We start from the raw sequence: 26,474 nt of genomic DNA, 5'->3' as shown, positions 1-26,474 counted from the left end.
GGGACCAGACTGATGGTCTCTGCTATACCCACAGACACAATGGAACAAGCAGGGAGCTCCTTCCTTGCCATTTCCCTATGAAGGAATTGTTTCTGTGTGCTAGCATGCACCTTACTTAAGCTTAGATCCCATGATTGTCTGCATAGCACCTCTGCTCTACTGATTGTTTAGCAATGCCAATTTGATCTGGATTTAGCCTCAGGCAAACGACTACATTTAACATTGAAAAGAAATGGAGTCCACGCCACCTTTATGTTTTTTAAGCCAGCTGCAGAAGAACAGAGGGTAACCGATCCAGCATAAAATTAGAATGGAAGAGAACAAGATGATACCTGATCTGGCATTAAGCCTGCCAGTACAAAGTTAACCAAAGAAACACTTTTAACAAATTTGTACCAGCCATGAGAGTAGGACTTTCATTCTATGTCACAGTGTTTACAATATAAGGGAAAGGCTTTTTCAGAAAAGTTAGGTCTGGTGTATTGTCATACCACAATTGCAGCTCTCAGGGAGCCAGCTGAGAAAGAAGGCATGTGCGTGGGCATGGAAATCTGAGCATAGGCCTGTAGTGTGCAGTGACATCTGATCCAGGACAGTTGCAACACAGGCTAACGCTCTTCCCTTGCAAAAGAAATCGCCTTCCCCTTGCAAATGTCTGCAGCCCTACTACTGTGCAGAGCTTTGAACAATTCTTCCTATCAAATAGTTCTAATATTCATGACCACACACCTCACCGCTGCAAATCATAATGCAAACAAACAAACAATATACAGAACCAACTTAAGCCGTGTGGGAGAGTAAAAATGTAAAAATCCTATAAAGAGCAGAGTTTAGGTACCCTGGGGTTTTGATTCCAGGTCCCTGAAATCACAAGGCATCCCATCATATAATCCCTTCATAAACCTACCAAATCTTTCATTAAAAGAGCTTTATTAGTTTACCCTCATCCTGCTAAGTCTGTTCAGCAGTTTGACTGCTCTTTTGGTTAGAAAGCTTTCACAATAGCAAGTCACATATATTTTGCCTAATTAACACCTGCTTGCTCCTGTGTGCTGTGTTTTTCTTCAGTTTTCAGTAATTCTTCCATCTATCGTGTTTTAAATTCCCAGAGGTTTGTGAAGGCAACAGTGACTTTCTTGCTCAACTAAACAAAATTACTGACTTAGTTTCTTTTCCTACAGAGTAACTGCCATTTGAAAGTAAATGTCCAATCAAGAAATTACAAAAAAAAAAAAAAATCAATTAACTTGTCAGAACTATGAGTATGAAAGACTTAGAACTTTTCCTCAGATTTAGAAACTGTTTCTCATACTTATTTGTACAGGTCAAATACAATTTTGAATTTAATTCACCCTTAATGTCCTTCGCATTTTTTCAAATTTTCTATTTTGAAAAACTCAGAGTATCACCTCCTTTGCTTTAATAACCAAGAGAAAGAGAACAGGAAAAAAGAGAGGAACTTGTAATCTTTGAACACATTTCCAACTCAGCTGTGAGAAACCCATTGCATTAGGATCCTTCAAAGCAACTTTTGCTAAGATTGTAAGCATTAATACTTTAAAAGTTAGAACTGATCTGCTTCAGGAGTTAGAACTGCAAAGACACAGATTTCACACCCAAGTTCAGTGAAATTGAATGAGAGGACAAAGTATGATGCAGAAACTGCATGCTGTAATGTGTTTGTTTCTTCTAGAGGAATTACAGCCCCACAGCGTGCTCTAGAGGCTCAGGCTGAGATCCCTTGTTTACTTGATTCTTCTGAGCAGATACAGTATTATCACTCCAGTTATAATTGTTTCCCTTCTATACAGGAAGTATTTTCTTACAGTGGAAAAACACTCTGAAAGTGACTTTTTATCTCATAAAATAGTTCTCATGTGTCCCTTATAAGATATTAAGAATAGTTTAGTATCTATGACAGAAATAAGTAATTCAAAATGTCCATAAAGGATTCTATTCCCTAGCAAATGCACCACAAATTTAATAATGAATAAAAAGGCAGACAACCATGAGATATTTTGAAAAGCCTTCACAGTTTTGCAAATGTGACTGAGATGACTGGATAAGTAAAACCCCTGTCCATTAACAAGCAAATGTTTCTTTCTGCCAGTTAATCAGATACACATTTTGTAATTCCACTCCAAAAGCCTTAGAGGGTTTAAACTAGAGAAAGGAAGCTCCCTTTTTCCTCTGACATCCTAAAGCATTAAACACTTTATGTCCAAAATCATTTAACACCAATATTTTTAGTAAAGAGCAAAAAAAGCATGAAGTTTAAAAGCCCGCTATTTTTTCTATGTTAAGTCCGAAAGTTCTTCTGTACTTTATTCCTGTGATATATGAAATATTCTTCATAAATGCATCTCAACAGAAATATTTAATACAAAATTTCTTTCCTAAATTTTTCAGTTCAAGAATACAAAGTTTAAAATGGCTAACATGTACTCCAGAAGATACTGATCCTTCAGTTCAGTATTGGAAGTTATTTCTTCTATACCTGATTCATCAGCTTTAAAGACTTGGAGAAGGAAATGGGGTGACGGCACAGACCTTCCAAGAGGTATGAATGCTTTAAAAGAGATTATCACCCATGCAAAGAAGAGGACATAAAACACATCTTCTTGGTAATTAAATTCTTCTGCATTACATCAGTCCTTTCACAAATGCATTTTACAGTGTGAGTACTACTAATAAGCAGACACAGGTTGCTTGAAACTACTGCCCTTCTTTAACATCTAGTGAACTCACAGCATTGAAAAAAAAAAAAAGAAAAAAGTAAATGGTCAATGTTGACTCCTTCAATAAGCAGGTGATATCACCACCAGGCTGCACTGATCACATGCAGTTTATGCCCCTGTTAACAGATTACTCTCTGGAAGGAAAAGGAAGGCAGGCCAAAAAAATGCCACCACCTCCAGACATAGTAGATCTAGAAAGAAAGTGAGCAGTACATTGCTGGACACTTACCTTGCTGCTTCTTCTATCAGCATTAAACAGTCCCAAAAGTCTTGTCTTTTCTTTCTCTATTGCATCACTGCTTACTGAAGCCTTTCGATTTGGTTCTAAAAAAATTTTAATGGAATAGCTGTTACATTTTTGAAATGTAAGATTCACAAGATGAGTACTTTAAAATGTCCTAGGTTAATGCTGGATTTTTATGAGTTGAAGATGTATGGACTGGATTATCTAAGTAACAGTCAGATCCTGCACTTACTTTGTCATCAAACATTCATGTGTTCTGAGTATATTCCAAAATCTAATGGAATAATTTAATATAGTGCACTAGGTTTTCAATCACAATCCAAGAGCCCTTATTAAAAGGAAAAACATGAGCAAATCACTTATGACTTCAGAAATGCTTGTTAGATGTATCACTTAAACCTCATAGAGTGCCATAATACTAAAAAACCCCAAACACCTAAAAAAAGATACACTTGTGAGTATCTTTAACAATTCATAGGTCCGACTTAATACTGTGAACTTAAACAAGAAATTCTAAATGTGTAATTTGGATAAAGCTCTTACCCCTGTTTCCAAGGGGAAGGAAAAAGACCCTTCTCTTGGAAACGGGGCACTCTTTAGAATTTGAATTAGCTGGTTGTGGTCATCTTTCTTATCTTGGTGCTTTTATTTCAGGTGGGAAAAGAGGGAAGTTCATCGGTATTTCAGGCTGTAAGACCTCATTGAACCTGCTTAAGAAATTGTATGAGTTCTCATACCATTTAGTATTCCCACAATTTCCCCTTTCAGTTTCTCATCCACAGGCTGGATGAACAAAATGACACACATGCATTACAGGAAACAACATTGACTGTTTAATACACAGATGATGAAGCCCTCTCACTTCTTTAAATGGACTCTGTAAAATGTTATAAATCTTTCCTCCTGATTCCAAGCACATCAGATTATTCCACTAGCATTCAAAATTTTAGTTCACAGGGAAAAAAACCACTTTCTCTTGTAAATATTTGCTCAATAACAATTAAAAATCAAATTCAAAATGACTTACTTGTTGACACAAAATAAAGTTTTACTTCACTGAAAAAAACCTCACCCCAGAACTCTTTTAAACTTATTTGCATAAAATACAAAGTGATGTTCATACAGATCACTTTTGCATATAAAGAATCCCATGTGTCAGAAGGAGTTAAACATATACAATGAACACAAAGGACAACAAGGAGAAATTATCCTTAAGAAAGGCTGCAACTGCACTGTAAAGAAATATAGTAATGAATTAATGCTTTTCTCAAATACTAGGCACCATGTATGCTGGCTTCTTGCTCGGGGCTGGGCTGTGACTAGATATGGATTATGATTCCTTTACTTGCATAGTCTTCAACTATAAACAATGCTGTGGAAAGGCTAACAGAGCAGCTGATTACCAACACTGTCCTTCAACATTGTGTAATCCAAATAAATTGGGACTTAAGTAAGGCATATAATATCAAAATAATTATACTTTATTAATCTGTATAAATTTTTCTTAAATAAATACAGCAGATATTTCATCTAGCATTGATCTCCATGCAAGAGGAAGCCACAGCAAGTAATGACAGGCGATTGGGGGAATAGTGCTGCCATTAGTGAAGCCAAGAAGCCATGAGCTAAGATTTGCTCAATGGCTGCCACCTGCTGGAGGTGGACTTTCTTCATAAAAATTTAAATAAGTTATCCAGTTTTACTTTGCTTGCGTTGTGTCTACCAGCAAATAAGTAAACTCATTAGAAATCAACCATACCTTTCTTGAGGATAATTAATTTAGGCAATATTTTAAAACAGACTCAGTAGAGAAAAGGACATACTAAATACACACATTTTCTATTTGACTGGAAGCAGAAGCACCAATATAATCTAATTCAACCTCAACTACTGTAACAATTCAGAAGTCAGTATCTATTCCGTTACTCAATGAGTATGTATACATTTCATATTAAAGTGCTTTGCTGCATGTAAATTGAAATCAGTGGAAGATCTCACAGACATCAAAATATTCTGCCTTTGCTACTAAATACATTTTGAACCCGAGAGACCTCAGAAATGTTAGTAACTCTGAAATTTACCTAATCATGATTGAGGTAAACTGAACAAGCTTGAAATCTACAGACACACATCACACCACAAAACAGTTAAAAAGAAAAAATTGTTACTGGTGTTCTAATGGCTATCGCTGAAGAGACAGTACACACAGAATGTGTTTGTTCTTAGCAGAAGCACAAGACATGTAAGCAACACTTAGGAAAGACAAAACAGATAAAAATAGCTTGATACTCTACAGCACTTTACATTCTTAAAGATCTACCTACAAAACCCACAGTAAACATAGAGTGAAGTGAAAGAGTTAAACACAGAGTGAAGTGAAAGAGTTAAACACAGAGTGAAGTGAAAGAGTTAAACACAGAGTGAAGCTTCCCCTCAGCAGCATTGTACAATACCTCTATAGTTCAGAGAAGGCTCAGACTGAGTTTTTGATGGAGGAACTGGAAAAGTCAGGCAATGAAAGGATAAGAGAAAACACATTAAAGTTCTTATATAGCCCTGTAAAGCACAATATTCATTAATTAGTCCTAGCACCCTTTTTCCTAAGCATTACAGAAAAAAATGTTGGCTGACAACATACAGAGCTGCTACTGAAGCAGTTTAGCTGCATTTGTATTAATTCCTGATTCAGCCTGAAGCGGCTTCAACTGCTAAATAGAATTAAGTAAGCAGGTGGCAGTAGAGCTTCTCTTTTAATAATCCTTCAGCTCTTGATGTTTTCTGTTTCAGGGAAGGGAAGACTGAGTAAGAATCTGCTCTTACAAGCACAGCCTATGGCTTTCAGCACCTGTGATACCTTGTTAGTGAGAATATGTTTTAAAAACCTATTTTCTGTTAAGTAAACAGGCTAGATACCCACTCAGTGCACAAGTCACAGACCAGCTGCTACTGAAACCAATGGGTTTGTTCCTCTTGGATATTACAAATGAGAACATTGAAGAAGAAATTTGCTGAAACAAAGGAAAAATTCTTGCAAATTTTATGTGCATTTACGATTTTTGTCAGACACCATGGTGGTAAGAGAAAAGCACAAAAGATTGACTTATACTCAGGATCAGGCGGATTTTATTATAATGAAAGGAATACCAAAAGGTTAAAATAGAATGGAATATAAAAAAGAAAAGCTGATGTAGAGAGCAGCAGATTATGATGTGCAGATCTTTGTGAGTTCTTTCAACTCAATATATTCTGTGATTCTGTGATAATTTACTGCTATAATCCCAGCCCTGTAGTAAAGTTGGTTTTGACTGTATAGGCTACAACCAAATTTGAGGAACAACGCTGTACCAGCATACACACCACCACTTTCATTTGAAAGGAAAGACTTTACTGAAGGCTTATGATAATTACTCTCTAAGTTGTCCCTGAAGTATGTTGAATGAATGCTGTTGACTACACTCCACGTTCAATATGTTGCTCTAAAATGGCTAGCTTAATTACAGTAAACATGTCTTGGAAAAAACAAACATGCAATTGAGTTATGACATGTTGTCAGCCTCTTTTTGGAACATCCCAGCAATTCAAAAGAAAAGAAGATATTTCGTTTACTTAGAAGTCTAAACTCCCTGAAATTTGACTCGCACAGAGGTAGAACTGTCACTTCTCAAAGAGTTGGAAAGAAGAGACAGAATGTCAACATAAATAAATAATTTTATAAATAAAAAATAAGCCTACAGCTCAGCACCTACAAGAATGACGTTATCTAAACAATAAATAAGGACATTTACCGTGCTGGAAGTGGTAGCAATTGAGAAAAACTGCAGGAGACTATTTTAATGAATATCACAATCTGACCTCAAAGGAAGTAGAGCTTGCCAATGTGTATTTTTAAAGCAGGCATATTTTAAAGCACATCACAGAATTATGTTATTTGAATACACAATCAGGCTGATAAAACTCAACTCTGAGAAGCTGCTATTACAATATTGTCTTTGAGAACAGAAAGTGAGGGTAGGTAAACATAAGAACAAAATTTTAAATACAAATACCTCTTAGCTCCTCTTCACTAAACCGTCAATAACTGTGCTCTTTGGAGGAACTGTCTCGGATCCTGTCCAGTCTGTTTCTCATAAGCCCTGGTCTGTCGCCTCTGACTCTCAGCTTTCACAGCTGCCATGACTGTGGCATGTCTCTTCTTTCCTTCTCTCCAGCTCACAGCATAGGTAGGTGACAGACTCTGCCTGGATGAGGCCCCTTCTATTATGTGCACCTCTACCAACAGCAGCTCTGGGACACAGCAAAGCTCCTCCTTTTGCCCTGCCCTGGGCCAACCTGCACCCTGCCAGAGTCCAGCCCAGCCTGGCACCAGGCCCAAGAGCATCCAAGGACGGCTGGGCACATTGCTGACCTGGCTGCTGCTCTGGGCACAGATCACTGAACAAACCCATGCTGCTCTCCAGACCGGGATCTCACTCTGCTGTTTCAGCTGGACCCCAAAAGAATGGCAGCAGGAATGCTTTCAAGTGCCCATAATATTGTTGTCACATCATATAACCCTGCAGCGACTGCTTTGAGTCTTGGCTCACCTTTTTTTCTGTCCCAGGCATACAGCTCCTTTATCCCTAGCTCCTCCAAGGACTTGGTAAGCTCCAGCTCTTCCCCAGTTATGCCATCCCGCAGAAGAACAATGTGCTCTTGACTGACTTCACACTTCTCACAAATAGCTGGGATGATGTTGTGGAGAGGCACCTCTGGACTAACTCGAACCACAGCCTTCTGTGTCTTCAGGTAGTTCACTACCAGCCTCACAGATTTCTGCAGAAACAAACACAAACTCTCAGTCCCCCTTCTGTGGTGGATAGGCCATCTCACAATGAAAAAAGCACTGAGGATTTCCATGTTGTCTCGACTATTCCTAGGCAAACGTACTACACATTGTAAAAAAATAATATTTTACTTACATTTTAAAAAATAATATTTCAAAGAATAAAATCTCAGACCTCGCTTTCCACTAAGGAGACATTCACAAGAACACACAAAGAAAGAAAAGGAATCAGTGGCAGAGGTAATGTAAAAGTTTACAAGTCCCACTCCGAAAGGTGGGAAAGTATAATTATATATAGTTATCAGAACAGTAAAAAATTTCAGCAAACATTTGGAAAATGGTTACTTCTTAATCTTCACTGTATTGTGAAATACATTTATTAATGATCAGCCTTCTCCCGTATCTTCAATGAAGATGGTGTACAAAATATCACCAAAACACTATCTCCACACAACCCCCACTCCCATTTCAGCCATTACTACAATTTTCAATTGCCCTAATCTTCAGATCTCCATCTATCCAACCACATGCAACATACCATTTTGTCTAAATGTCTGGACTAGCCTCTACTAATCTACATGCAAAACATTATTAGTTAAGCTAGTGAAGCAGGTTATAACCAATTCCAAGTGTTTCCCATCTGATTTAAAGATGGAAAGATTGGAAGAACTGAAATCATAGGAATGGAATGATGTTTCATGGCATCATTTTAGCTCTCCAGAGTACTGACCTCAGGGACCCTTGGCAGAGGTCGCTTAGGCTTCTCTTCAGGAATCTTCTCTTTCAGAAGTACTGTCTGTACATCCAGTGCTCCTATCAAAGTGTTTGGTTTGTAACTCAGAACTTGTTGAGTTCCCGAAGACTTTAGTTCAAGACTATGTTGAGATGGATTTAAGCGATACTGGCTGCATAAATCAACCAACACATCCATCACAGCTTTACTACAAGGAAGAAGAATTCACCATTAGCATGAGAAAAAAACATTGCTAGAAAATTTACCTTAGTTTTAAGATGGGGGGATAAAAGACAACACAAGCTGTGGATGTGCCTCTAGTAAACAATCTTTGGGAGGGAACAGTGCTAGTGCTTTGAAATGTAAAACAGATCAGATAAAATTATAGGAATTAAATATATTCCCACTTTAGTGTCTGTTTATGAGCTCACAACTAACTGTTCAGTATCAAGCAAACATCAGTGCCAATCATACCACTAACAAACATCAGCCAAGAGCAGACAAAGTGCACCTTATTTACTTCCAGACCACAAATGACAGAATATTCTGGGTTGGAAGTGACTCTCAAGGACGCAACAAGTCCAATTCTTAAGTGAATGGCCCATATGGGGGTTGAACTCATAACCTTGGTGTTATTAAGCACCATGCTCTAACTGAGGGTCATAATGTACTAAATCCATACATTAAACACTCCAGTTCAAATTCTGTTCATTAATGTGAAGACAAGATATGAGTAGATTATGAACTCACAGTCTGGTAAACTCCACCATTTGAACAATCACATAACCCAAAATGGAGTTCTTAAATTTGGAACAAATGGTAGATAGGGCTTATTTTTCCACATGAGTTCTCCACATCCATTAGACAACAGCAATATTTTCCAGTACAAGAGATCCTGTCCATATTTACTTTGGTGAAGACATTAACCCTGTACAAAACCATCTCGTTTTGAGTGTCCCCATTATCAGCAAGTCTTACCGCAGTATGATTCTTAAAACATGAAGTTTTAAAAGAGTCAGCAACTGTCCCTCTCATTTTGTGCCTCTCCACAGAACTACTTTATTCTGTGTCAAGAACTCAATGTTCACTGGAGCTGAATACTGCCTAATACAGGAGATATGAACTGTGCTCCCCCACACTCCAGAAATTCTCCTCTGCAACAGTAATGAAGGGTACTTTTATTTTCCCAGCCTTCCCCTCAAAAATTCTGTACAGAATCAAAGAAAATAGGCTTCTTAAAAGTGGTCATTTTCCTAAAAAGTTTTGTTTTCATAAACCAGTCTGTCACCAATAAAACAATGTAAGCTAAAAAAAAACAGCTGTAGCTGGAACCTGTCATATACAGTGGGATATCTGTCTTCTAGCAGAAGTGAAAATAAATGCACAGACAGCAAATTTGCCAAGAGAACTGGCACTTCTTTTAATGTTTAAACTGGGAAAACTGTTTACAGATAGAAAAAGCAAACAAATTCAAAGAAAATAAAATCTTCCACAGGTTATTAGCCAGCACCATTACATCTGTAGCTCAAGAATTATCCTTTAAACTGCTAGCTGTTGGCATCTGGGAAACTACTCTGTGGAAGGTCAACAATCTTCTTTCTATAGGTATGTTGCTGGCCAACAACTGCTCAAGAAGTTGGTGAAGAATGCTGAAGGGCTGATGGCAAAGACAACAAAAATGGAAAACTAGAGTAATTCCTTATTACCTGGTAGGTGACAGCTCTTCTCATGCAAGAGCAGAGGCAGGACCTTCTTTACAGTAACCATTTTCAAGTTTAACTGAGTTACACAGTGTGAGCTGGGAAAGTGGCAAGCATGGGAAATTTGAAATAACATGATCTCAGTGAAAAGGAAAGAACTCAGAAGATGACGACTGAAGATCGAATAAGGAAAACAGATGCCATTAGTTTGTATACAATGCTTCAGAACAGAGTGTGCTGCGGCAGCTGCTAACATACAGAGCACGAATACAAATGTGTAGCATCCAAATCAAAACTGCATCAGCTCATTTCATAATGACTCATTCTGACACTGTCTACAGGTTGAAAACATCTGTGTTTCACAGGTATGTTCAATTCATATGCTACACACCACAAACCAACAGACATTTACAGCTCCTAAGTAGAAACTACAGAAGAGTCCCACCTACACCAGTATTTACATGAATACTCATTAAACTGTGCAGTGCACATTTTTTCAAAGTGCTTATCAGTTCTCCTGATACAGATCTCAACTTGTCTGTTTACAGACATTTATTTTAAACTAAAATTTGCATGTGTTTGCTTTCCCTCAGAATTCTTACTATAGTTTCAGAGAAAATGAAATAACCTGGCAGAATCATAATACATGGTGTCCTATGTGCTTGAAATTTATATTTAAAGTGGAACAGTAATATATTTCTGCAGTGCATAATACTGTGATAATTCATTCAAATTTGGATAGTTATCTTGCCTCTTGATAAAGTATTTCTTAAGAGAAGATAGTTCATCAAAATAGCAATTTACGATTCCAAACATACACCACTGAAATTATAAAATATATTCAGCAGCAACAGTACCACAACTATAACAAGATCAGAATCCACACCAGCCATCAGAGACAATAAGTTACAGACAATCATGAAACTTGAACAAATTTGCCTGGACAAAGGAAAATACAAAAATCCAGCCAAATCTGAGGTTTCACCCCATTGCTGATTACAAACAGGCATGCATTAAACATAACATTTAAGGAAGCCTGTGACATCCCAATCTGTGCCATGCTGCTCAGAGTTCACAATTGTTTCATGAAAAGCATCCCCAGCCTTCATCTATACCGTCTGAAAGTACAGCTGAAGTGAAGCTTTTGAAAAAGCTTCAAAGCAAATCGCAAGCTCTTTAAAAAAATGTAAATTCAGGGAAAATTTTTCACAAAACTTCTGAAGTGGAAAGAAAAAAAATAAGAAGTGGTGAGAGGAAAGGAGGAAAGGAGAGGAATTCCTCAAAGTTCAAAATCCTTGTGTTTCAATCAAAGTACGAGAGCTGAGAAACCCTTGCAATGAAGTTATTCTTATATCAGATTTTCATGGCACCAACTTGAAAAAATTTCCTTCTAAACCATAATACAGTTCAGCTTGATTTTAAATGGGAGTTTTATTTCAAGTAACTCCATGTATATGCTACACACAGAAGAGAGTCACTAAACACATCAAGACAATAGTAATCAACTAATCTAGACCAACTTTTCTTTCTAACCTTGGGCTGAATATGGCTCTTGGAAGAAGCAAAGAGTCAATCCTTCCTTTGCCTCCACCTTGTTCCACACAGATCCCCACTTTCTATTAACCTGCTTGGACATCTGGTAGAGAACATACTCTGTTTTGAAATTCAGGCAGGTCTTAAATCTAAAGCTGAAATTAAGTTAAATATGTCCTGCCTTTCTAACTACTCAGGTAAGAAACACCTTACTTTTTCATTTTAGTATGATGTTGCTGAAATTTTTGGTGGAGTAACTCAACACCAAAGCTTAATGACTCACAAGCAAATACTAGAGCACAGAGAGAGAGACAATTTAAGACTCATACAAGAAAGTGCATATGACTATTCTTACAAAGGAGAGTACTTTGGCTCTATTTTGATATTTTATTACAAAGCTGTTTGACATTTAATGCCAATTCTGGACAGTGAAGAATAACTAATGTGTCAGCAATACTTATCATGCTGATCCAGTTCTGGTCCAGTCTGACCAGACTGCTTGTTTCCTGCTGTTCTCCAGTAAAATGCAGCAGAGGCCTATGGTTTTTAGGAAGTATAAAACAACTGATGTTTTGGGTATGGTTTGGCGTAACCTCCTTGGATCACACAGAGAAATCCATTTTAAAATACAGCCTTGTACATCATAAAATAAATGTTCAGGGTAAACTTGAATTCTCTCAATTTTTTTTTTTAAATCTTCTACTTTTATGCTACAAATGCCTTCCAGTACCAAAACAGGCCTAGGAGAAAGCTGGAAAGGGACTTGTCACAAGAGCACGTGGTGATAGAACAAGGGGTAAAAGTTTCAAATTAAGAGTAGGCTTAGATTAGATATTAGGAAGAAATTCTTCACTGTGAGAGTGGTGAAGCACAGGAACTGCTTCAGAGAAGCTGTGGATGCCCCATCCCTGGAAGCATGAGAGACCAGGTTGGATGGGTTCTAAGTAAGTCCCTGGTGCATGGCAGGGGGAGTAGAATTAGATGGTCTTTAAGGTCCTTTCCTACCCAAACTATAATGTCATTCCATAATTTAAAAAAAAAAAATTAAAAATAATCTTAAACTGGAGGAAAGAATCTTCTTTATGTAGGTCAATGTCAAATATGCATTAAGAATCTGCATTAGCAATTGACTTGAAAAGAAGTAATACTGTTAAGGGAATGGATGACCCAAAGTCTCTAATTCTTTCACTATTTCCATTTAAACTAGAAAATAGCATCAGTCTTTATTTTCGCAAGCTCCAAAGTACAGCAGCTTAATGAAAAGATTACAACTTTTTCTACACAAACAAAAATGTACACACTAAGTACTAAGCTGTATCTAAAAAGTTCAGGAAATGTGATAAATAAGACACTTATAAATGTTTTCTATTTCTTTTCTTAACTTGCTCCGGTACCTTTGGCTCTTATTTTCCACAACTGAGCAAGTCCACAGAAGGAACATCAAGATGACACATGAGAAAGAGGACTTTGCTTTTTGAGCCTTAGAACAAGAAAGGCGAAGAGAGACCTTGCTACTGTCTGTAAGTATGAACTGTAAGGTTATAGAGACAGACTCTTCTTGACAGTGAAGAGCAAGAGGACAAGCAGCAAGAGATAAGCGCTGAATAGGAGATTCCATTTAGATACAAGTAAACAGATTGTCTCCAAAAAGACGGTTCCAGCTCTCAAAAAGAAGCGCAGAAAAATCCAGAAACCTCCTCTCTGAAGTATTCAAACTTGCCTAGAGACTGTGTGTTCCAGGGGCCCCTTCCAACATAAATTCTAGGAAAACTTCCCTGCTCCCCCCTTAGCCTAGACTGAACTACTGCACTATAGACCCAACTCTTTTTCAGTATTTAGTTAAACTATTTTTTAACCCTTTTGCCATGTGCCCTGTTTATCTTCTTCTGACAACCCCTCTTGAATATTTTATCAACCTGGGCTGATTTCAAACCCTCAATCTTTCCTGAAATGCTGTTCTGTATGTTGAGCTATAAGCCCACAATAAAGAGACTGAGAATATGTGAGAATAGTCTTTCTGAATATTCTGACATTACTCTGTACTGAACTCTGTCCTCCAATATTTGCAGAATCAGACTACAGCTTTGGCTAGTTTATTACTACTTCCAGTGTCCTGCTCTACGTGCATCATATGTATAAGAGAATTTGTGTAACATGGAGGATAACAGCAGGAGCAACAACTGTCCAGTCCACTTTTCAGCAAATTGGTCATCCACCTCACTTAGCTTCAAACATCTCCATTTTTCTACAGTGCATTTCAAATACTACTGAGTTCCAAGCTGCTGTGTTCATGTATTTATCTGTGTTAATCAGGAAGTCCTCCTCAGTGACACCAAGTGTGAACAGAGATGCATGATCCCTTTATTTATGGGTTACCCATTGAAAGTATTACCTCTGAGAATCACGAACAGAAAACTGATAACTTGGGGGCTTTTCCACTTGTTTTCCATCTAAATGTCTACCCACCACCTCTCTCAGACATCTTAACCACTTGTGTGGATGTGCTACAGATCTACATGCATAAAATGTCTAAGTGGCCAATGCTTTACCTCTCAGCTAGTGTTCATACACAAGTACAAACACAGAATAGCATTTCCCTCCTCTTCAAGGGGAAGTAGGCTAACAGTTTTTCATGAATACTTCTACATGTTTTACAGCAGAGTTCCCAGGGATTAAGTCCTTCAAAAAGGAAACTGTTTATACTATTCTATCACTGCACACACTCCCTTAATGACTCAGCTTTGTACTAAAATCTGCGCTACACATTTTCAAATTCTCGAACAAATTGCGTGTTACAAGATGGCAATAAACTGTTAGAGAGACTGGCAGCTAAAGTTAACTTTTATAAATAAAACAATTTCAAGGTTCCAGATTTCAATAAAATATCTTTAAATAGTAAAGCTTTTTTTCTTAGTGTCCTCAAGAAAACTTAATGAGAACATTCTGCCCTCCTGCTGATATCTGCAGGAACTTTTTACATAGAGAACAAAGTTAAATTACAACATGTTGCTTTGCCTACATACAATGAACAAATTGAAAGATGTAATTTTTACTTTTAGTTCACTTATAATAATCTTAAGTGATACTAATTATCTACAGTATTTATATTTTTAAATATAATCTAGTGTACTTCATTGTTCTGTGAACTGCTTTCCTGAAATTACAGAATCATTTTTCATTATGAATATGCCCAGGGCAAAGATTTGAAAGCTTTTTTGAAACAGAAAAGCTATTTCCCCAGGGTAGCCAAATGAAGATTGTGCAGAAAACAGTTTTAATGATGGCAACAAAAATAATGAAGATTTAAAGCAGCATAAACAACAGCAGATTTTTCTGAAATGTCCTTCCATGATATCATCACAAATAAAAAGAGTGAGCAGGGAAAATACTTCATTACCTGTACCAGCTCTTACTCTTGCCACAAACTTAAAAAAAAACAAAACAAAACAAAAAACACAAAGAAAAAGCAAAAAGCCACCACATTTTATAAGATCCAGTAACTTCATAATTTAATGTTTACCCCTGAGTACCATTGCATTTCATAGCTGTTTAGATTCCAATACCAAAACAATGCAAAAAGTTGAAAAAACCTGGGCTTTCCCCGAAACCTTAGGACAGTTCAGTTCACTCCCTAGAAGTTTCAGATAATTTTGACATTATTATTTTTCACTATTCTACGTACCTAAAAACAAAGCCAGGGCTAATGTACAGAAAATTGCATCTTCCAGTGATTAGAAAGAACAGCAGCACACATGAGGTCTGTTCATAGACTGATGCCACTGTAATACAGGGCTTATTACAGAATATTCTTTTCTCACTTCATAGCTTGTTAGGATGATTCATTCCCCTCTCAGTTTCTATCATCTTCCACTTCCCACAGCTGGCTATCAGTGTCACTAACTTCTCCACTCCAAGTCTTTGAGATAGCACTGAGGGGGAACAGCCACAGCCAAGGTTAGGCACCAGTGATGTGCAGATTAGCACATTAACACAAGCAGGAATTTAATTGCCACATAAATCAGAGGCCTATACCTGTCATACAGACCCTGGAGAGAAATGAGCACCTTCAGAAAAAACAAATAGAACATTTTGGTTGCTTAGAATGCCTACTGCAGATGATATAAATAATCTCATAGAAATGCGTGAAGTTTCATATTTGCTATTTCTTTCAGGTTTTTGTCCACAGACTAAAGACTAATAAACAAAACAGTCTCAGTGTATGGGATACATAATGATAAAAACCTGTATGAGACAGAATATTTACTGTACAGGGACTTTCTACTTGTTCTTTGCTCCTGTAGCTTTTATGTTCCTCAAAAAGTCACAATAAAAGACCACTCATAGCACTCTTGGACCACTTGCTTCGGAGAAGAAAAAAAGTTCCTAACCTTACAGCAATTATCTATGTCTCAGTACAAAATGCTGCATGAATATTAACCTCTTCTCAGCTCCCAGGTGGCTTGCATTTGCCAATGAAATACCACCTTTCTTTGGGCTCCAATGGCCAGTGAGTTTCATGTCCTGTTCCACTTATCAGGCCTGCTCTCTTCTTTCTCTGATTAAATCCAAATCCCCCTATAAAAACTCTATGACTACACATCTTATCTGAGAGCTCTGATAAACACTACTTTCCTTTCAAACCTTTGACATCACTCTGGCTTTGGGGTGGACACTGACAAGTTCCACTCATCTCCCAAGAGTGGATAAGCTAATGTTAGTTTCTACAACAAAAGCAGGGGGGAGAAAGAAGTCCCAGACACCAAACCAGTTCACACATCTTCCTCAGCTATCAAAATATGCTCTGAGGGAAACAATCAACACAGACTAGCATATGAGACCAGAAAGTAGCTCTGCTAGAATGCAGACTAACTATCAAAAAAACTCAATTGTAAAATAAACACAGAATCTGATTTATCAACTGGCACCTCCATTTCACAGTTGAGACAGCCACAATACACAGAGTGTCACCACACAACATGAGACAGCATCAGCCCATGCACAGTAACACCACTTAAAAAAGCTTCAAGCATCTGCTCTTTATAGCTCTTCAGCCCAACCTTTTATACCCTTCATCTTACATGCCTTACACCTGTGTGCCCTCTGTGCCCTTTGGTGACTGGTCAGCACACCTGGGCACTCCAGGTCCCATTGCCTTCAATGCTGCTCACCTGTCCTGCACAGCTGTAGCCCACTGGGGATGGGGCTCCACTGCAGCCCCACTCCCAATCACCACAAACTCTGTGTCTACACCTACATACCTTTTGAATGTGGTCTTACACTTCCAACAGTTTCTTGACTATTCCTGACCACAACATTGTTTGCTATGGTTTCATCATAGTATTGTTTATATTTTTGAAAGTTCTCTGTATTATTTCCTAAAGTAATGCCTCCCTCTTTCAAAACAATTTACACAGAAAGAATGAGGAAAAAGAAGAGCTCCCACAGTGAAGAGAATTATTTCAAAATTACCTTTCCAATAAAATTTGCTCTTGATTATATTCAGAAAGTAACACAGAAAATCCCTGTCTCTTTCCATGGGAAAAAAAAATACACTTTTAAACATAAAAAGCTTCCTAAATATGAGCAGATGCTTTGCTGTCTACACAACTGCACTGTAATTGTGAAGGCAGGATCTCTGAATGTGATGAATCATCCATCTTCTGAGCCTGCTTCCTGGCATGCCTCCAGGCACTCATACTGTCAGGACTGTTTGCCAGCAGCACCTACTTCCACTGCAGCAAGCCCACTCTGGATTGTGAGATGTGATACAACCTAAGCACAGTGACACACATGAAAGGGATAGATCCACACATGTGCTGATCCATGGGGAAAACAGTAACACAATAGCTGCTAAATCCTTCTTGCCCCAGAAGAGAGGCTCCTTTATACTTGGCTCTCAGGACTCTGGTGCAACAGCTGTTTAAAATGCAGAGAAAAGCATGACAGAGAAGCCCCATAAACTCAGAAGGACAGAATCACCAAGCATCCCATGGGGAACAAAAGGCTTTAAAAAGTGAGAGCTAATCAAAGCCTTACCTTCCTTGCACTGTGCACTTCTGCTCCACCCCACTGGGTAAAACAACTGTGAAGTCCACCAGTCTGTTTATCATGTTCTCCTTCATGCTCACAAGGTTCTGATCAGAAGTTACAGCTGTCTCTGCAGGTGACTTGGGCTCACTTTGAATTCTACTTGCTGCAGAAGGTTGACTTGGTGGAGGGGGAGCCCGAGCTTTCATTCTTTTGCTTGAGAAAGAAAGGCAAGAAGAAAATTAATAATTTCTTCCAAGAAAATCCAAACACATTACTAAGAAATACATGTTCTTTTGGCCATAATCTCAGACTGTTTTTAAAAGTTCCTTTAATGCAAGTCATTTTTTTCTTCATCATTAAACTTTTCAGTGGAGTTGCACTTTTATTTTTACCTCCTCTCTAAAAATACGCTAATTTTTTAATGATGCACTCACTCCTACTGTTTGCTTTCCATGCCCCAGGGGATGAATCAGTTCCATAATTAGGATATGATATAATCGTTTTTCTGTTGAGTATGAAGCATACTCCTATGAAGTGAGAAACAGAAATGCTGGGTCCAGTCCAGACCTGACTCAAGAAAGAGTTGTATTTATGTACATGAATGTTTCCTCCAAGTCAGAATGGCAGCAGTGGAAGCAGGGTGAGGTTTCATTCAGCTATATTTGGGTTCCACAGTATTACTCTACTTGAAACATTGACTCTTCCTCTGCTCTAAGTTAGTAGTATTAAATCTGGCTCATCGTACTTCATAGGGAAGCACCACGAAAAGGTCAACTGTGAATGATATCACTTCTTACCATGCAACACCAACACTACAGCTCTTTGAAAAGCACCCTGAAAGGAACTCATTCTTCAGTAGCAGGCTATGGACTATGTGTGATATACAGAAAAGTTGCATCAGCTTGCACCAAACAAGCAGCGTACTTTACAGAGATATAAACCCACCACAGACTTGAAGTTTCTTTGGCAAGCTGCCAGACAGATAAGCAACATATGTGTGCTGTTAAACTTCTGAATAGCTGGCCTCATACCAAACACATGTCTAAGAGGATTAACTCTGATGATTAATACTCCAGTGACCTCTTCTGACTAGATTTACGCTTAGTTTAAGTCAGATTTTAGTGTAACAGATGGAAAAAGCAGTAAAATATTTACTCAGAAATTACTGTGGAGGCCTACTGCCTGCATTTTCTTAATCTGCCTCTTTTTAGGGTGCAGGAAGAGATTATGATTCTTCACATGATTTTCACCCTTCAAACAACATGAACTGAGGTCCAGAAAGGAAAAGTACAGAAAAAGCACTCTAATTCTTAAAAGCTGGAAAAGCTTAGTGGTCAAATGAGCCAAGGGCAAAACTGTGTATAGGGGAAAAAAAAATAAAAAACTGAACTGAAATACTAAATCAAACTCTTCTTTAATAAGAGATAACCTCTATTCTCAGATAAAAACAGAGTTTGGATTATCAGTGTAAGCTCCTGGCAGAGGAAAAAGTAACAGCTTTATCACATTAACAAAAATACCCAAACCAACCAACCCAAAAAAAAAAAAAAAAATTCAGAGGTAGTCCAAACCCTCCATACTTTGTAATCAGTATTTGCAGTTGACCAACAATCTCTGTGACATGTCTCAAGTTGCAAAAATTCTTTACACTTCCTTAAAAATGCTCATTTCAGTGAGACCTCAACAAGGCAGTGGTAAATCAGCAGTGATGAACATACTGCCTTTCCTTCCCTGTGTGCATAACAAATAGCATTCTCTACAGATATGCAGGGAGAGGTACTGCCTTATTTACTAGTATAGAGAAATTTCTCTTTCATCAGAAATTTTCTTGAACATTCCATTTTTATCCTACATACACTGAGTGAGGCATGAAGTCATCAGTCACTAACTTGCAGCTCCTATGCTCCTCCCCGTTGAGGTGATGATAAGTTCAGAGCATTGACAAGCAATTAACTAGCTTGACTCTCCATGAACCAAACTCTTAATTTACTTGTCTATTGAAGAACAAAAAATATTTTGGATCCATCTTCTCCTCAGGTCCTTTTATGTTTAGCTACAGTTGTTATTTGTAAGCAGGTGGTGAGAGACATGGGAATTTTGCATACATCCAGACTCATGGCAAAACCGCCTTACAATCACACAGTGTAAGAACTTCACATTGATTTATAAATCCTGTAACTCATGCCTTTCATAATATCAACTACATCAACAGAAGTAGCTATAGAGCTACTATAAACTATCACCTGTTTCTTAAAACAAGCTTTTATTTTTTGTTCTTGCAGCTTGTTCTATTAGGCAGGAGCTAATTCCAACACATTGCATCTGACAAAGTACCAAAGGGGGTAGAAAGAAAAGAAGCAGGCAAGTGTTCTGAGCCTGGCAGAACTAGTTGCAATTATGATTTACCTCATAAATTCCAGATGTCACAGCGAAAAAAGGTAGAAGAATTAAAGCAATGGTAATAAAATAATCATGAAACTGAAATTAGCTGAAGCTGTAGACACTTGAAACTTCAGGGAAAAAGTGAAGAAGGACTGAGTTTTGAAGCTAGTGAAGGAGCTGGAAGTAAACTGGGGCTATGCTACACAAAGCATCTGTTCCCTGGCGATAACATAAACCTGCCTGAGGTTTTCTATGGGAACAGACAAGCAAGGCCAGACACCTTAATGAGAGTGTGATTTTTATCTTTTTAATATATTTTTAAAAACTTTTTAAGTACTCCTCAGCCAATTCTGCAGTTACAGACCCTGTACGGAACCGCTTGAGGCTGGGGGTGAGAGGGGGGCAGTGTGCGCAGTGTGTCAGCAAATCAGGCATCACACCAACAAAAGCATCAGCCATAGATTGACCAGCGATGCTCACTTTAACTCCATATAACGTCTAACAATGCGTATTCTTTTTGGCATTATGCAGACAGGGCCTTTTAGACACTACAGTCCTACTTTTCTTTTGTGCAGAAAGGACAGGGCAGGTCTGTTTCCTTCAGGAACATCAGAGAAAGGAAAACATTCCCGCTGCAGTCTCTCTAACCTAGCAACAGTTCAGGTGACCTCATACGAACTTTTCCACAATAGTGACTTACATATTCTCACTGTGACTGCTTGAAATTCCTGGTTTTCAACATTTTCTAAATGACAGATCTCAAACTATATCAGTGGAAGCAGATCCCTCTGCAGTTCGCATTTGTGGAGTGAAATGTCGAGCAGATTTGCATTTTCTAGCCAACTTTCTGAAACATCTCTGTAGTAGAATGTAGCTCCATGAATCAGAGACTGAAATCCACAGATCTAGCTCTCCCTTGGATCTGACATGAGCAGCTGCTTTTTCTGACAGGCTCCAGCAACTGCAGTCAGAAGCTGCCTAGAAGCCTGTTAATACTATTGAATGTGAGTAAGAAAAAGAATTAATCTTTCTTTGTCAGAGCAGCAATGGTTATAGAGGACAATACAAAAGCACTCCGTAATAAAAGCCTTATTGTTATCCCACTAAAATAATGCACAAAGAAAGGGAGTGATTTAAAAGCCTGTTTTAAGCAAGGGAAGAAAGGGTACTTTCCATGCTATAACCACAACATACAATAAAAGAGTTGCATGCCATTCTTCAGTGTGAGATAAATTCAACCTAAATTTAGTTCAACAGCCATCTTCTCTCCACAAGCATCTTTCACTGTACTCACTACTGAGATACCTGTTAAGACCCTGTACCCGCTCCTTGTCTGCAGGAGAAGCTACAAGTGGGAACACTTCAGATCTGGTTTAACTCATGGTTACATGAATGCTTCCATCCAGTCCTTGAGACAGAGACAATGAAAACAAGCAGCTGATTCTAATACACAAATGTACAGTAGCTTTTACTGAGGCTTGAACTATTTATTCTCACTTAACTGTAAATGGAAAAAAATGCATATAGTAATGAAATAGCCAGGCAGAATATATAAATCACCTACCAGCACTGTTATCAGTAAAAGCACCAGGTTTCTCAAGATGGAAAAGGAGAAACAAGGAAACTGACCTGTTACGGTTGCAACTACCACTGACTAATAAGACCAGTGTTTCTGTAGTTCAGCACAGAAGAAACACAAGAGAAATGAAAAGAAGTTTCATCAGATTATGAACTTCAAGACAAGGTAACACAAGCCCTTTGGACCTACACTTTATTAATATATAACTACGAAGCAACAGGATGTAACCTGGACTTTACAATCCTATCTGAGAAAAATGTGATCTCTCTTTTGAGCAGCAGTGGTCCTGGGACTTCCACGCCCAGGGCAAAGCTGTGCAGAGACTGCCATTCTTCAGACAAGGTCTAACACACACACACACAAACACACACACACATAGAAACACACTCTCAAAAAAGAAAAAACTGAAAGTGAAACAGTGAAATGCTACCCATTTCCACCCTTCCCAATAAATAATCCTCTCCACCCTATAAACAAAGGCAACTTAACAGGTACAGAACAGACTTCATTTCATACATGTCAGCAGGACTTTGGCAAGTGCTCCATAATTCACCAGTTTGTAGAATCTGGTCCTTTATGTGCAGTGTCTCTCTCTAACCATTCATTTTTAACACAAAAAAAAAAAAAAAAAAAAAAAAAAAAAAAAAAAGAAAGCACAGAAAAAACACACATACACACCACTCTGCAGGAAAAAAAAATGAAGAATATAAAAAAAGGAGAGAAAAAACCCCACCAAGAAACCATAAAACCCCCACCCAACAAAGCCAAGAAAAATCCAATCCAAAAGAGAATGCAAACTCAACCATCCCTTATCATAGCAGAACTATGGGAAATTCATTTTTTATGTAATGGCCAACTAGCACAATCTGGTCAAGTCAATTTGCAGTCTGGTCAAAAGGCTCAAACAGGTGCAAAGGTTTTTTTCTGTGACAGCTATGTACACCCCATCTCATAATTAGGAGAAACAAACCAACATGTGAGTGCCCAGTGATGAGAAAATACAGAGTGTCTCTTGGATGAAAACCAGGAAACATGGGAATAAACGTTCTTGATTTCCAGGTGATTGGAATACTACAGTCTTTTGAAGGGAAATCTGTGTACATAGGCAATAAAAAATCAGATGAGTATGTTCATTTCCTCCCTTTCCCCTGGCAACTTGCACAGCAAAGTCAGAAGCCCAGCCCTGAGGCACACACCTCATGCTCCAAAACACCAAGACACAGCAGGGTAGAAGTCATTCATGCTCAGTGATCTAACTTGTGAAGGAGATATCTTTCACAGAACATTTCCTTTTCATTGTTTACTTGTTGCTTATGGCAAAGCAAAGAAAACCCAGATCACTGGCTAGGAAAGGGACAACCACTTAATCAGAATAAACAGCATGCTAAGTTTCCTCTTTGTAAGTAAAATCCTTTTAGCTTCTGATGCAGCAGTTCAGAAAAATTGCATCATACACAACACAAATGTAAAGGAAATACAAACAGATCAGCAGCAAGATCAAGGTACCTCAACAATTCTGAAAATGGAAACCAAAAGTCAAACAAATCTCAGAGAGATTGAGAACAGACACCAGGAGAGCATGATAATGTCTGTAACTACTAAAGAGGCAAAAATTCATCCAGACAGCCTTACAGTATAAACTAGAACTCCATTCCACTTTGCCATCTATAACATTTAAATTAACCAATTAAATTAAAACAATACAAACATGCCAAAGAACATTCTCAAGTTTACTTTTCTATAACAGGCTAAATATACCAATTCATTACAATTACTTGCAACACAGAAAATGTAAACCTTTAAATGTCTCATACAGGTTACAGGTCTAAAATTAATTTCTGTTGTAATAACCTGTTTCCAATATTATTTTACAATATTTTGGTAAACTTACACAAATATCACCTTCTAAAGAGCTGAAATCTTCAGCAGACACTAAGAGGGAATGAACTAGATTACTAGTGGATATGGCTCAGGCAATAATTGGCATTCTCTACTTAATTTTTTAAAATAAGTTGCTGCTTTGTTTTAGCAGTTTTTACTCTGAATTCCACAGCTACTATTGCATATAATTATTTTATGCTTTTCTCTTTTCAAACTTTTATTGGAATTTCGTATTATTTGTAAAAGATCATTCCATTTTTAAGGCAGGATCACACTGACAGACACAATGAAAATTATTTCCTTGCAGGCATGATAAAGTCACCCAAAATAGACAAGAAAAAATAATTTGTTTCTGGCAAAGAAATGAAAGTTAGTTAATTATATTTTTGATCTTCCATTTGATTCTACTGATGAGAAACCCTACAGCTTTATGTATTTTAAAAATAAAGTTTCTATGCCAGAAGAAAAGAAAAGAAAAGGGAAGGGAATAAAGAACAGAAGCAAACAGAATGAACACATCTGTAGAAGAGGAAGCAGGGATTGGAGTATATGATCATGACTGCCCAAGGGTGAAGTTAAAAAAAAATAAATAGAAGGTGAGATGATACAGTTTAATGGAAGTAGTTCCTAATATCACCTCTCTAATTTCAAATTTTTCACCAACCTAATCAATCAATCATTTAAAAGTGTTGGGCTGCAGTTTCCTCGTCCTGAAAGTGCCAGTGAATAACTGTTATAAAATTTGCTACCAGAGGCATCTCCCCGTTTATGACCCATTTCGTGAGAGGCTGAAATGCCCCAACACACAGCAGAGACCTGGCTACTCTGGTCCTTGTGAAACATTGCAGAGCTGCCAAAGAAGAGAAAACAGGCTTCTGCCCAGTCGGGACTCAGACTCCTGCACTGACACGATGTGGCTGAACTACTGAGGGCTCACCCTCTGACAGGAAGGCTAAATGATTTGTTAGCCTGTGGCTGGTTTCCTCAAATAACTGTGTTTTTGTACATCACCCACACTTTGCAATAAGAATTATAGTGTACTATCTTCCAACAAAAGTCTAATTCTCCTTCCAGTCACTAAGGCATTCCCTCAAGATCTGGTACAGAGCAACTGACATACCAATTTCAAAACAGTCATTTTTAGGGCCAGAAGAAGCCAGAAGCACTCTAACCTGACCTCCTGTAGTGCATGGGCCATGCAGTGCTCCCTACTGCTACCTCAGAAAGCCCCCTCTCAGTGTGAAAGCAGGGATGGACCTCTACCTGGCGTGGGCTTTAACTGATCAAGGAATAACACTGGAGCCTACCAATGCTTTTACACTTAGTAACCAGAGCCCCGCCAGGGAGCCTAATAGACCTACCTGTATCAGTTCCCAAAACAAAGTAGAAGACAAGCCCTAAAGAAAATCATTTAAAAAGCAGCCAAATCCCCAGATTTGGGCACATGCCCACTGCAGTTAATGAAAACACTGCCTGAATGAGCACTGTAAGGTCTGTATCACTAATAGCTGTATTATAGGACTTTTGAGATACCACCCACACGTTCAGTGTGTGGCAAAGACCACACTACAAGCTGGTGCCATGCTGTACAACTCTACTGGGTTGCACATCAGTAAATAGGAATGAAATGGGAAAGCAGTTAACATTATTTAATTATTTACCTAATCTGCTAAATCATATGCTGAAGAAAAACAGGAATCTCTGGTGGTTAAAGGCAAGAAAGCACAAGTAAGTTCTATTATGGAAAGGTAAAATTCTGCAATCTAAAATACAGCGATATCGCATCTCTCAGTCAGAGATACACAAATAGTTTTAACTCTTGAGCTTGGGAGATGTGATCCAAACAAAATGCCGCCAACAATTCATGCTGAAGGATAGGTAAGAAGCTTCACCTTCAAAAAAATGTGGTCTGGAAAAGCAAAGTAGAAAAACAGCACTCTAGGTAGGGATGGTGAAGCCTTGCTCTTTTCACAATGGCATTTGCCAGAAAAGAAGCTGCAGATGAACCAAAACATGAATACAGGCAATAAACATTTAGGCTTTAGGACTCAAATATGTTCAACCATCACCACCTCAGCTAAAACTGCCTGCCAGTTTCACACTGACCAAAATAAAAATGACTTTCAGAGAAAACAGTAATGCAGTAGTGCAAAGCATTCAGTGAACAGTATCCCTACCAGTATTTTTGACTACTTCCTTCATTATCCACAAACTCACAATGTTTTTTTCCCCATTTATTAAGTATTGATCTATTAGTCTCCTTCCATTCCAAGCAACAAATAATATTATAATAAAGAAAACACTTAAGGAAAACATCACATTGCTTGTGCTCAGGTGAAATATCATCCATTTCCTCCATCTCTGACTAAATCAGGCTGCTTTGTATGGTATGCTTCAGTGGGAAAAGAGAATGCCAAAGCCACCCATGCTAACATCCCGAATGTACTTAAGAGAGAAAACCAGAATACTGATGCTTACACTGTAAAATGCCCAAGCCTTTTTACTAGGGCACTCTGTTCTGTTCTCTGCACTCTCAAATCATCACTGAGATGTTAAAGACACCCAGTTAAGATAGCAGGCTACAACCATGCAGACAAGCCACTTGCACATTGAATACTCTGCAGAGGGCAAGTACTATGGCTGAAGTGAGAAAAACATAAGGTTAAAATCTCTGGCAAGACAACTAATGAGGTTTCTCAGCATTATTCATGAGGTTATAGTCATGTTCATGTTGGGTAACTGGACTCTTACTAACCATGCTCGTCTGTGGAAAACACTGTCATGAGAAAAAGCAAGGGTATTTCCAAGCAGGTTGGAAGCACTGCTGGCCAT

The 26,474-nt window shown here is 38.1% G+C and overlaps 1 protein-coding gene across 1 annotated transcript in view; it reads right to left on the bottom strand.

Annotated features, from left to right (window-relative positions):
• Positions 1–26,474, bottom strand: part of COBL (cordon-bleu WH2 repeat protein) — a gene marked incomplete at its 3' end in the record, with an annotated part of 151,478 nt that overhangs the window by 91,411 nt on the left and 33,593 nt on the right. The window contains exons 2-6 of the mRNA XM_084205578.1: positions 17,807–18,013; positions 8,535–8,745; positions 7,566–7,794; positions 5,436–5,480; positions 2,968–3,062 (exon numbers count right to left, since the gene is read on the bottom strand). Of these exons, the coding sequence (XP_084061704.1) occupies positions 2,968–3,062; positions 5,436–5,480; positions 7,566–7,794; positions 8,535–8,745; positions 17,807–18,013 (787 nt within the window). The remainder of the gene's footprint in view (positions 1–2,967; positions 3,063–5,435; positions 5,481–7,565; positions 7,795–8,534; positions 8,746–17,806; positions 18,014–26,474) is intronic.

This window comes from Fringilla coelebs, assembly GCF_963513975.1.
Source record: "Fringilla coelebs genome assembly, chromosome: 1".
Lineage (NCBI taxonomy): Eukaryota > Metazoa > Chordata > Aves > Passeriformes > Fringillidae > Fringilla > Fringilla coelebs.
This window is presented reverse-complemented; position numbering and strand designations above follow the sequence as displayed.